At 45.4% G+C, this 12,876-nt stretch overlaps 1 protein-coding gene across 1 annotated transcript; it reads right to left on the bottom strand.

Annotated features, from left to right (window-relative positions):
• Window positions 1-2,876: 2,876 nt before the first annotated feature.
• Window positions 2,877-12,166, bottom strand: ERI2 (ERI1 exoribonuclease family member 2). The gene is given in 12 exon segments (XM_032230971.1): window positions 2,877-3,525; window positions 3,527-3,706; window positions 3,708-4,526; window positions 4,672-4,760; window positions 5,832-5,886; window positions 5,888-5,914; window positions 6,163-6,263; window positions 8,106-8,250; window positions 9,637-9,764; window positions 10,133-10,210; window positions 10,308-10,378; window positions 12,136-12,166. Coding segments are annotated over 12 exon segments (1,950 nt in total). The 5' UTR covers window positions 12,159-12,166; the 3' UTR covers window positions 2,877-3,291.
• Window positions 12,167-12,876: the final 710 nt, after the last annotated feature.

Genomic DNA, 12,876 nt, shown 5'->3' with positions numbered 1-12,876 from the left:
TCTTGCCTAAATGTAGAACCTTACTTTTTTTTCCACCATCGAGTTTCATTTGGTTAGTTAGTGCCCAATGTTCAAGTCTGTCAAGATCCTTCTGTATCTTGAGCCTGTCTTCTGGAGTGTTGGCTATTCCTGCTAGCTTGGTGTCATCTGCAAATTTGATGAGTTCCCCATTTATCCCCTCGTCCAAATCATTGATGAAGATGTTCGAAGAGTACTGGGCCTAAAACAGAGCCTTGGGGTACTCCACTGCATTCTTCCCTCCATTAAGCAATGATCGTATGGATTTCCAAAGCTAGATTCCCGAAAAAGTAGAATTGACAACTTGGAAAAGGTGTGGACTTCCTGCTCCCAGAATTCAGAATCTCAGCCTTGCCCTGGAGAACAACTGCTCTCAATCTTTAAGACGTGTGGACTTCAACTCCCAGAATTCCCCAGCCAGCATGGGGAATTCTGGGAGTTGAAGTCCACACTGCTTCAAGTTCGTGACCCGTCAAAACCGCGTTCCACAAAAGCGCGGTCGACGAAATCGCGTATGTGAAATAAAATTAAATTACAGCAAGCCGATTCACATAAAGGTAAGGGTTAGGTTAAGGGTTAGGGTTAGGGTTAGAGCGTTAGCGTTACGTTAGCGTTAGGTTAAGGGTTAGCGTTACGTTTTTCGTTAGGTTAAGGGTTAGGTTTAGGGTTAGGTTTAGGGTTAGGTTAAGGGTTAGGTTTGGGGGGGTTAGAGTAAGGTTTTCGCTTTATTTTTACATTTTTCGATCTTTTTCGTCGCACTGTGATGACGTCACATACGCGCTTTCGTCAACCGCGATTTTGTCGTCCGCGGTTTTGTGGTGGAACCCTTTAAGTTACCATGGTAGAGAAACACTGCATATAGCCTGACACTTCTGCTCTGTTTCCCAAAACCAATTCAGTCACTTTAAACACAGGTAGTCCTCAACGTATGACCCCAATATTTTGGTTGCTAAGCAAGAGAGTTGTTAAGTGAGTTTGCTCCGTTTTACGACCTTTCTTGCCACAGTTATTAAGTGAATCACTGCCGTTGCCAAGTTAGTAACACGATTAAGTGAATGGCTTCCCAAGGGATGTTGCTCATCAGAAGGTCACAAAAGGAGATCCCGTCCCTCCCTATGCTCCTAAATGATAATGTGCCTCTACAAAGACTATTAAACAGGTGAAACCGGATCTTAAAACCTTCTTCAAACTTCTTTCTGCGACGATTTCCAGAATCGTGGAAATAAAGGTTAACAGATTCTTATTTATTTTTCCAACTGATTAGGAAAAAGTTAGGCAACATCAAACATGTCTCATGTTTGAATGAGGTGGGCGAATGAAACCCAATAGGTTTCAAGGCAGTTGGACTCTGCCCTTCATCACTTATTTATAGAATAAATCCATTCATCAGCTCAGATCATATCTGAGGATCTCTACAGTCAAATAGAGCCCCTTTGAAATTCAAAGGCTGCACAACTTTCAAGCTTAGCTATTAATATTGTTGGAGATATCCTTTTCACAGTTACCTAGCACGCTGTAAAAGCCAGCCCTCAATCTATCTATCTATCTATCTATCTATCTATCTATCTATCTATCTATCTATCTATCTATCTATCTATCTATATATATATATATATATATATATGACTCTGTGTATGTGTGTTCCAACATAACTCTGGAACGCCTCGAGCAATCTCAACCAAACTTGGTACACAGATGACTTAGTCCCTGGAAAGAATTATTGTGGGGGTAAGACACCCCTAAAAACCCTTGGGGGGGTGTTCTATTAACATACAGCCTGTTGTGCCTTAAAACGGCTTCTACTGTACTGCCGTAAAATGGCTTCTACTGTGCAGTGCAGTGGAGTTGCCACGGTAATGGCTTCACAGTCCGCTTCCTGTGATAAGGGGGGAAATCCAGCATTAGAAATTAAGTTTGGTCCGGACATTTTCCCCCTATAAATTAATTCCCCGGGGCAACGCCAAGTTATCAGCTAGTAGGAAAAAAAAAGGATTTAATTTTAACCTCATGCATTTCAGCTAATTACCCAATTCCAAATTAAAATAATTCCATCAATCCCTCCTTTAGCTTTTGGATGCTGAAAGCATAATCACCATTGTGAATGTTACGGTTCCCAACAAATGTGCGCTCGACAAAAACACGCCCAATGAAACCACGGCGACAAAACCACGAGTTCTAAATCGCGCCACCAAATGAGCGCAGAAGCACACTGACAACAGTGCGCCGACAGAAGCCCGCTCTAAACCTACCCTAAAACTAATGCTAACCCTAACCCTGAACCTAACCCTAACCCTGAACCTAACCCTGATCTAATCTAACCCTAAACCTAACCCTAAATCTAGCCCTGAACCTAACCCTTACCTTAACTTAAATCGCGCTTCTGTCGGTGCGCTGTTGTGGGCACGTTGATGACGTCGCAGTTTTTGCACCGCGGTTTCGTCGGCGCGCTTTTGTCGTGCGCGCATTTGTCAGGTCACGGAATGTTACAACCCAGGCAATAGCCCCCACACCATAATCCATGCCAGCTCCTTCTGAATTCCAGAAAGATTTACAGGACGTTCTGTTCACGGCATTTCTACAATTTACTCAGGGCGCAAGGCTTCAGATATCATTTGGAAAAAGTGCCTCACCATACCCAAGGAAGGTGAAAACAGCACCCTGTCTTGAGACTCATTAAAGCAGCTGCATCGTTTTATGGAATTTTACTCCTGCTGTACTATGGAAATTTGGTACCGTTAAAAAGCACACTGAACACACACTCAAAAGAAATCAGTTTTCCCTTGTGGGAAGCGCCGTATTAAAATGGACAACTTCCCTTCGTCTTTGGAGGAGGAGTTTATTTTATTTCATTTCCCAGAATCCAGAATGTTTTAAAGGATACTTTAAAAGAACATTTTAAAAGCGTGGTGTGCGAGTTTTACAAGCCAGTCTTTAAAAAGCAATTGCGCAGCAGTCCGGCTTACAGATTTAAAGTATAGACAAACATGATTATTCCTAAAAAAAAAAATAGTAGAAAAAAAGTCAAACTTAGGTAGCCAAGAAAACAGAAGAGAAAATATACACTTAAAAGACAAGACAGTTAGTTGGTGGCACTGCATTCAGACGAAACCAGATGCGAAATGCACACACAGTTTCGGCGATGCTTCTAAACACGATTACACTTTGTAGAAAAGAGAGCTAAACTTTTCAAAGGTTGAAATATTTCATTTCCCCAATAAAAGGCAAGGGGAAAAAAACCACCCTCTTCCTAGGTCCGCATGGAAGGACGGAGATTCAGGCACTTTGGTTGAACATTTCCCGGGAGGGGTCCTGAGTTTTTAACGGCTTTAAGCCCCCAGCCCCTAAAGCCGAAGTCGGAAGGGACATTTTCTCCTTTAGAAGCGAATGCTCCCATCGGAAATAGTTGCAGCCCTTCGTATTCCTTTCGCATTTTCTCACCGGGCAGCTGTAAAATGCTTTGCCCTGATTAGGGCCGCCGTTGGAAACATTCAACCTTCTAGCTCTTCGGGCCACAGCGACATAAAGGAGGAGTCACCCTCACCAGTTTCCGCTACCCGGAAAGTCGGGTTGAAATTGCCCGGAGAGTTCAAGAAGGCGGGAGAGACGATGCACGATTGGCCCCGGGAGACAGGAAGCTTCTCGAGGTTGAGCTTCCGTCCTCGTAGATGCTGAAAGGTGTTTTTTTTGCTCGGTGGCAAAGATCTGGGGCTGGAGGGCTTCCTCTTGACGGCCTCGGTCGAAGAGGCGGGAAGATTTCTGCCTGGTGGGTTGAGGGAAGAGGCCTCCGCCGTTAAAACCGGGAGCTTAAACACGGAAGCATCTGAAGGTTCCTTGGGAGTTCGGCCTGGGTTGTAAATAGTCGTATTTGGACTCTTGTAGACAACACATGTTGAGAGCTCTCTACTCGGTCGAGCGTCTGTCCTATGTTCATCTCCCCGATTCATCAATTTGCCCCTATCTTCTGTCACTAAGGCGCTCTTAATTGGGGGGTTATGGTTTGAGGGGGAGGATTCTGGATCCGAGTCGTCTTCCTTTTCAGGGATGATGGCGGCGTCCTCCCAGTCGGCCAACATGGACAGACAATCTGGAGTGGTGCTGATGTCGGTCTCGGATACGGTGACAGTGGAAAGTGTTGTGGGGACCAAAACTAGCCTTCGATTGGGCATGGAAGGGTTTGAAATGAGTTGGTCCTTGTTCCCCCAACTTTGAAGGCCTGAAGGCCTATAGCAGGGGTGCTGAAGATTACCCAGAGGCCGGCGAGGTCTTCCGATGGACAGGGTTAAGTTCTGTTTGGCGCTCTTTCTAGATGCGAGAGGGGCGTCCTCGAACAAGCCCACGCAGACCGTCTCTGGTGGTAGGTCTTCCTCTTTTCCCTCGCTTTCAGGGGGGACTTCCTTTTCGCTTTCGTCCAACGGTGGCGCTTTGACAAGGGTGTTGTTTCCCAAAGGGCCACCCTGGGTGGGTTTCCCACCCCCAAATTTGGCCAGGGAATTCTTCGCCGGAGTTGCCTAAAGATTCCATAAAGAAAGGAGGTCAGCCAATCTCCTGGCCAGCGTAGCTTCAAACAAGGTCCCAAGTCAAAAGTTCCGTCCGTAAAAATCTTGCCGGGTCAACCTTGACCAGTCAGGGGCGCCAAGGAGAGAATCCACTAACCTTATCTAATGATTTTGTGACTTTCATTACACACCCGTCACGAATCATCTTCCAAGCCAGGCGCGCCGTATTCCGAGAATCGTGCAGGCCTGGGGAAACAGGAGGTGCCATGCTAGTAGGAAGCACTACCGTATTTTTCGGAATATAAGACGCACTTCCCCCCCCAAAATAGGGTGAAAATTGAATGCGTCTTATACACTGAATGTCAGCCCGCCCACCTGCCGGCCGCCACCCTTTGGCCTCTGCCTCCCAGCAATTTGCTTCCTTGCAGCAAACAGCAAACAACTTGTTTCAACTTCAGCACAGTCTGATTCGCACAAGCAGCTGATTGTGGGTTGGATCAGCCTCCCAACCATCAGCTGTTTCAGGCTGCAGTGATTGCCATTACCTATTACCGTCTCTGCGCGCCCCATTTTCTGCCCAACTTCTATCCCCGCTGCCCAGAACGGATGGGAAATAGGGTGCGCAGAGACCGAAAACGGGACGCATGGAGGTGGCAATAGGCTATGGCAATCCCTGCAGCCTGAAACAGCTGGTTGTCTTAACCAGTAATCTGCCTTGGAGACCTGACAGGCTGATATCTGCAAAACTTGGCAAGGAGTCTCAGAGAGTCACAAACAAATTGAATGAATTAATTGTCTCCTGCAAACTCCACTCCCCTTTTGCTCCTCTTTATTTCCTCTGGGAGGGGCCATTCATCGTCCACCTGTGGCTTTACTCCCAACTCAACCCCTGTTCTTTAGCTCTTCCCGTCGTCTGGCAACTCTGTGCATGCACACACTGGAAGCAGGCTCCAGCTGTTCATCTGCCTCACTGTTTTCTGACTCCAAAGGTAGCTGATAACTGGCATAAACGGCTCTCGTCCCCTCTCTGCCTCCGACACAGAGCCCTCCTCAGAGCCTTCCCCAGACTCCAGGACTGGCCCATGTTCCTCCCCAACCTTCCTCACTGCCGAATCTGCTGCCAGCTCTGCTGGCGGGCCACAACACTATATAGACTTTAATATATGAAGTTACCTGCTGGCAATGTTATATATTAAAGTCCAATTAAATTGCACTCAGCTCCATGCTGCCAGCCCTTTCCCCGCATAAATCCAAGACTCACCTCCCTGCTTTTTTCAGAGGTCCCTTGCCCCCACCCCCCACACAAATATCACTCACCAGAATGCTCCCGTCCTTCAAAAGTGATACCCACGTCTTTCAATGCGCCATTTACAACCCTGTGGCTTCCTAGAGTAAAAGCTCTGTGAAACAAAAGGAGGAAAATAAGATCCTCATTATATCTGTTTTGTTCAATTATATATAAATTGCTGAGGGCTCTTTAGGCCTCAAGCCTTGGCCACGTTAGATAGCTGGAGTTTCTGGATTAAATTGGATGTCACCCTCCGTGAGAGAGATGGATCGTAAGAAGTATGAAATATAAACAAACAAACAAACAAACAAAAATGTCTATTTTCTTGTCATTATTATCAGCAGAGACAAATACTCTCACCTTGTAAGTGGCCCGTAGGTCAATCCACGAATTTAAAATATTAGGCTTCCGCAGCTGTTTTCTTTTACATTCATAGTGCAAGCAAATTCCCAGGTCCCAATCTGCATAAAAACAAATAAAGTTTTCCTGATCGTCCCCTCCATAGTTTTTCGTGGCACGAACAAAACCGCGCTCAACTAAGCCGCGCCCGATTAAACCGCGTCGCTGACGTCATCAACAGGGCGACAACAGCGAGCGCGGAGAAAGAAGGGCGCTTTAACTAGCGCTTTGAAAGCAAGCCGATTCAAGTTAAGGTAAGGGTTAGGTTTAGGGTTAGGTTTAGGGTTAGGTTAAGGGTTAGGATTAGGTTTAGGGTTAGGTTAAGGGTTAGGTTTAGATTAGTTTAGGGGGGTTAGGTTTAGGGGTTAATTTTAGGTTTAGCGTTTACAGCATGCTTCTGTCTCCGCGCTGTTGTCGCCCTGTTGATGACTGTCAGCTACGCGGTTTCGTCAAGCGCGCTTTAGTCGAACGTGGTTTTGTGGTGGAACCAGTTTTTCCACCCACAGTGTGAAATTTTTATTTTTGTGCAACCACCATGATTTCATGCAACAGAAACACGAAGATCAAAAGCAAGAGAAGTGGTCTATTAAGCCCTGTCTATTGGGAAGCGCAAGGGACGCGGTAGCTCAGTGGCTGAGACGCTGAGCTTGTCGATCAGAAGGTCGGCAGTTCGGCGGTTCGAATCCCTAGTGCTGCGTAACGGAGGGAGCTCCCGTTACTTATCCCAGCTTCTGCCAACCTAGCAGTTTGAAAGCACGTAAAAAATGCAAGTAGAAAATAGGGACCACCTTTGGTGGGAAGGTAACAGCGTTCCGTGCGCCTTCGGTGTTAGTCATGCTGGCCACATGACCACAGAGGCGTCTTTGGACTGCTCTGGTTTTGAAACAGACATGAGCACCGCCCCCTTGAGTCGGGAACAACTAGCACATATGAGGAGAACCTTTACCTATCGTGAATCACAATTATCCAAGTACATAGAGCAGTGTTTCTCAACCTTGGCAACTTGAAGATGTCTGGACTTCAGCTCCCAGAATTCCCCAGCCAGCGAAGTTGAAGTCCAGACAACTTCAAGTTGCCAAGGTTGAGAACCACTGACATAGAGCAATGGAAATCTAAATAAAACCTGCCAATTTTGGGTTAGAATTCTGGAATCTCATAACTCCTAAACCAACAGTGCTTAGCAGTGTAAATTATTTGTTCCCCTTTTGATGGAGCGCACTTACAGTTCTAATGTCAGATCACGCAATGCTTACAGGGCCAAAGGCTTCCCGATTCCCCAAATAGCAATAGCAATAGTTAGGCTTATATACCGCTTCATAGGGCTTTCAGCCCTCTCTAAGCGGGTTTACAGAGTCAGCATATTGCCCCCAACAACAATCTGGGTCCTCAAGCTTCTAGTCCTTATGATGATGGGAAAGCCATGAAATACACAGCAAAGATGGTAAAAGAGCCAAGGGGAATGCAGAGAGCAGTAGCAGGATTTCACAAGCACCATTTGAAAGTGGAACAATTAATCAGTGGAAACAACTTGCCCACAGATGGTGTGAATTCTCCAGCACTGGAGGTTTTTTTAGAAGAGAGTAGACAACTATTTGTCTGAAATGGTATACTGTTCCTGCCTAAGCAGGAGGTTAGACTAGAAGACCTCCAAGATCCCTTCCAATTCTGTGTAGAAAAATAGCCAATGATGGCTGGTTTCAAAAACCTAAGCAGAAGGACAGACCTGATTATTATTTGAATATTCCAAGAGTCCCAGGTGGAGCCAAAAGTTAAAAACCATCACAAACAAATAACAGTTTTGTCCATTTCCTCACCAGGGAAACCACAGTCTCTCATCTTCAGCAGGCCAGCAATGAAGAACGAGCACACTTTATCACAGTAAGATAAACATTATGAATACTGACCACGTAACAAGGCACACAATTTTTCTTCAGGAGCAGCAGCGCAAGTCGAACCAAAAACAATATTTTTCTCCTCCTGGATCTTGTGAATCCACTTCGAAAATTGGGATAGGCTTATATGCAGTGGAACGCCTTCATCGACTTGATTCTTGATTCAAAGAAAAAATATAACATTGCTGATAACATTTAAAATCTAGATTCAGATTTGGTGTTATCGACACTGATATTGATATTTCTGACTGAACCATAAAGTAAAATTCTTGAAGCATCGTATAAGAAAGGGAAAAAAAAAACAATTTCTAATACCTAAAATGGTGAAAACAACATACATATATCATACATACATACATACATACATACATACATACATACATATCTGTTCTGTCCCCCCTTCTCCGCTCGTTCAAAGACGACAGGCAGACAAACTTAAAAGGAAAGAACTTTATCAGTCCTCGGCTCAGACTGGCTGCGAGCCCAAAAATAAACATAAATAAAGTCTCTGGCAAGAAGATAACAGAATGCAAAACAAAACTCTTACAAAACAATTCACTTCTCCAAGTGTCTCCTTGAATCAGGGTTTCAGAAAGCAAATTACTTCTCCAAGTGTCTCTCATAAACAAACCATGACGATGAATGATGAACATTGACTCCTGCAACCAGGGCGTGGCACCACCCATCCTTTTATCACCAGAAGACGACACTAACGAGCCCCAGCTGCATTGTTAATCTTGCATCCCAACTCAACTCACAGCAAACTTCTGCTGAGTCACAACATATATCCATTTTTATTTTGATTTCCAAGACCGCCCACTGGCATTTAATTGATTCAATTAATATATATTAGGACTGCTTTAATGATAGAAATGAACAGCTGGAAATAGAAAGGAATTGAAATCATTTTTTAAAATGAATTAATGAAAATGAAAACTTTTTCAGTGGGCTTGGAACATCAAAGAAAAGTCATATTGTGGTGATAAAAGAAAAATGTTCAAGCCAGCAAGCAAATTCCTTCCTTTAAGAACATTCATCAGTTCACCGACAAAAGGCGAACGACAAAACCGCGCCCGTCTAAACCGTGGTGACAAAACCGCATGTTCTAAAGCGCTCGACGAATGAGCGCTGAATCGCCGACAACAGCGCGGCGACAGAAGCGCGCTGTAAAACTAAACCTAACCCCAAACCTAAACCTAACCCCTAATCCTAAACGTAACCCTAAATGTAACGCTAAACCTAACCCTAAACCTAACCCTAAACGTAACGCTAAACCTAACCCTAAACCTAACCCTTACCTTAAGTTAAATCGGCTTTCTGTTGACGCACTGTTGTAAAGCGCCCTTCTGTCTCTGTGCTGTTGTCGCTGTGCTGTTGTCACTGCGTTGATGACGTCGCGGTTTTAGCGACGCGGTTTAGTCAGGCGCGGTTTTTGTCGTTCGCCTTTTGTCGGGTCACGAATTCATCAGAAGTTAATTAAGTAAAAATGCTTCAACGCATAATGTAACTAACAAACTCTGACCCCAATCTATGGAAATTATACCTGTTTTATTCCAGTTAGCTCAATACAAAATTCAGAGAGAGTCGGATGTTCCTGGGGCTGGACGTACATATGAAATTCAGTTTCAATTTCTCCATTTGAGGTGTTCAAGAGAACTGCTGGAAATTCAACTATGCAACAAACAAAACCAACAATCAAAGGTAGTTCTTGACTTACGAGCACAGTTGAGCCCAAAGTTTCGGTTGCTAAGTGAGACATTTATTGTAAGTTTTGCTCCATTCTACAACCTTTCTTGCCGCAGTTGTTAAGTAAATCACTGCATTTTAAGTTAGCAATCTGGTTGATTTTACTTGCCAAAAGGTTGCAAAAGGGGATCACATGATCACATGCAACCGTCACAGTGGTGGGTTGCAGGCGGTACGCCCTGGCACCGGTGCCTGCCGGAAGCCGCAGCCACCGGAACGGTGCTCTCTTTGTGTCCCCCCCCCCCTCCAATTCATATGGAAGCAATTATTAAAACAATTAAAACTTGGCTTACTTATTCTTGACATCTTCGGACATCCTTCCAACAGAGTAGACTCAAAATCAATAATTATTAAGTAGTCAAACAGCTGTCCTGCAACACACACACACCCAAAAATATGATATATCTCAATGTCATAACCCGCAAATAACAACAAACACTGAATTTATGAAATAAGGGGAATACTCACGCAGCTTACGTTGGTTGCGAGTTTGGTCACCGGGAGACGGCTTGGAAACACTTCGAATAATGCCTAGCTGCCTGTCAAACCAACAGAATATTCAAGAAAAAAATAATAAAAAAATCTGCTAATAAAAAAAAGATATTCACTCCCCACTCTCTCGGCCTTCCGGAAAGCCATTAAAACCTGGCTGTTCCGGCAGGCCTGGGGCTGTTGACCCCAAAATACGGTCCAGCCCCATTCAGAACGGAGGTGAATGATGTGTTGTATTATATCTATTTTTCTTCCCTGTATCTTACTTCTTTTTGATTATTTTATACTGTAAGCCGCCCGGAGTCCTACGGGATTGGGCGGCATATAAATGTTATTAAACTTAACATTATGCAAATTTTACAGCGTTAAAATAAAAGACTAGAAGACCTCCAAGGTCCCTTCCAGCTGTGCTATTTTTTTCTGTGTGTGTCTCTCTCTCTTTCTGTGTGTAATATGTGAATTTGTGGGTTCTCCTGCGTGAGCAGGCGGTTGGGCTAGATGATCTCCAAAGGTCCCTTCCAGCTCTGTTATTCTCTCCCTCTGTGTGTAAGTGTAATATGTAAAACAAAGTCCCCATTTGGATGTAATGCAAGGCCATTCCTGTTGGTATTTTTTTCTGCAGCAACTTTAAGGCCTGTGGATTTTAACTCCCAGAATTCCCCAGTAGCTCTGCAGGGGGGAATTCTGGGAATTGAAGTCCCAGTCTTAAAAGTTGCCCACTTTGAGAAACCCTGCTCTAAAAGGCACAAGAGTTGATGGGGGAAATTCTGGGAGTCTGAAATACCCAAACCGTTTTCTTTTTTAATTGTTTAATTTTTATTAACAAACATGTAAAATACACACACAAAAACTTAGGCGTACACCACATTACACAATACAATACGAAGAGGAGCTTCCGGTTCTTTCTAATAGCAATTATCAATCGGTACCGCTCACCTTATATTATTTCCCCTTCTATTGTATTTCATTTGGATTTCACCATTCTTAACCCTCTTATTTTACTCAAATCTTAAAGGTGCCAAAGTTGGACATGCTTGATTTAAGGTTATTGCATTTTAATGAGTAGGGGGTTCATGCTGCCCAGGGGGATTCTGGGAATTGAAGTCCAGAAGTCTTACCAAGTTGGCAAGATTGGACAGCCCTGGTCTAAAGCTACAAAACCTGGCTGGGGAAATTCTGGGAGTTTGAGGTCCCCAAATGTAAAAGGTGCCAAAGTTGGACATGCCTGATTTAAGGTTATTGCATTTTAATGAGTAGGGGGTTCATGCTGCCCAGGGGGATTCTGGGAATTGAAGTCCAGAAGTCTTACCAAGTTGGCAAGAATTGGACAGCCTTGGTCTAAAGCTACAAAACCTGGCTGGGGAAATTCTGGAGTGTGGGGGTCCCCAAATGTAAAAGGTGTCAAAGTTGGACACCCCTGATTTAAGGTTATTGCATTTTAATGAGTAGGGGGTTCATGCTGCCCAGGGGGATTCTGGGAATTGGAGTCCAGAAGTCTTAAAAAGTTGGCAAGAATTGGACAGCCCTGGTCTAAAGCTACAAAACCTGGCTGGGGAAATTCTGGGAGTTTGAGGTCCCCAAAGTTGGACACCCCTGATTTAAGGTTATTGCATTTAAATGGTTTTTTTTTGGGGGGGGGGGTGTCCATGCTGCCCAGGGGATTCTGGGAATTGAAGTCCAGAAATCTTACAAGTTGCCAAGAATTGGACACTTATATGCCCTACAGCTCGGTCCAAACGGGGGTCCGCCTCTCTTGCAGCTCCTCCACCTGACCGAAAACTCGACGCTACCTGAAGCCCCTTACCTGGCCAGCTGCCTCGTCGCCATAGCAACGCCTCCCCCCGCGCGCCCAAGCCTTGGCTCGGCGGCCGCCGTTTCAAACAGCCCGCCGCCCAGCAGGCCCCCCTCCTCCTCCTCCTCCTCTCGATGCTTTCGGCCGATCGACTAAGCGGGCCTGCCACCTTTGGTATCCGCATTCTCGCTCGAGGCGCTTCCCCTCTAAGGCTGGGCTGCGATGCGAGAGTGGGGAGGGGCGGGGTGGAGGGGAAATGTCTCAGGCCCGGGCAGACGATTGCCGAGCAAGGATTCTCCTCGATTGCGGAAGGGCTTTACCCGGGAGTAATGTGCCAGGAAACAGGTCAGGCTTCTCACTGATTTTCAATTTTTTTCCTCCCTTTTGCTCTCTTTTTTCAAAAATCGGAAGCGGTGTTTGCAAGGAAAGGCGTTCCCGGTTAATTGCTGGGAAGGCCGTTGCTTGCAAGGGAGAGAAGGAAGATTGCAACTCTCCCGTACACGTGTTTGCAGGATCGCACGTGGTTGCAAAATGCAAACCCCTGGAGAGTGGCGCGGATGGAAACCCAAGGACTGGTCCACGCGGCGGTGCAGAGCGCCTTGCTTCCAGCTTTAAACCTGTGCTTTTACCCTCCCTATCTCCATAAACCCACCCCAGCTAGACTTAAAATCAAGGGGCATTTGCTGATCTCCCTCTGGTTGGGGATGATGGGAGCTGTGTTGCCCCGCAGACGAGGCTGGGTGCAAAAGAGGG

This window comes from Thamnophis elegans, chromosome 14, assembly GCF_009769535.1.
Source record: "Thamnophis elegans isolate rThaEle1 chromosome 14, rThaEle1.pri, whole genome shotgun sequence".
Taxonomy (NCBI): Eukaryota; Metazoa; Chordata; class Lepidosauria; order Squamata; family Colubridae; genus Thamnophis; species Thamnophis elegans.
The sequence above is the reverse complement of the archived record's forward strand: the minus strand, read 5'-3'. Positions and strand labels throughout refer to the sequence as shown.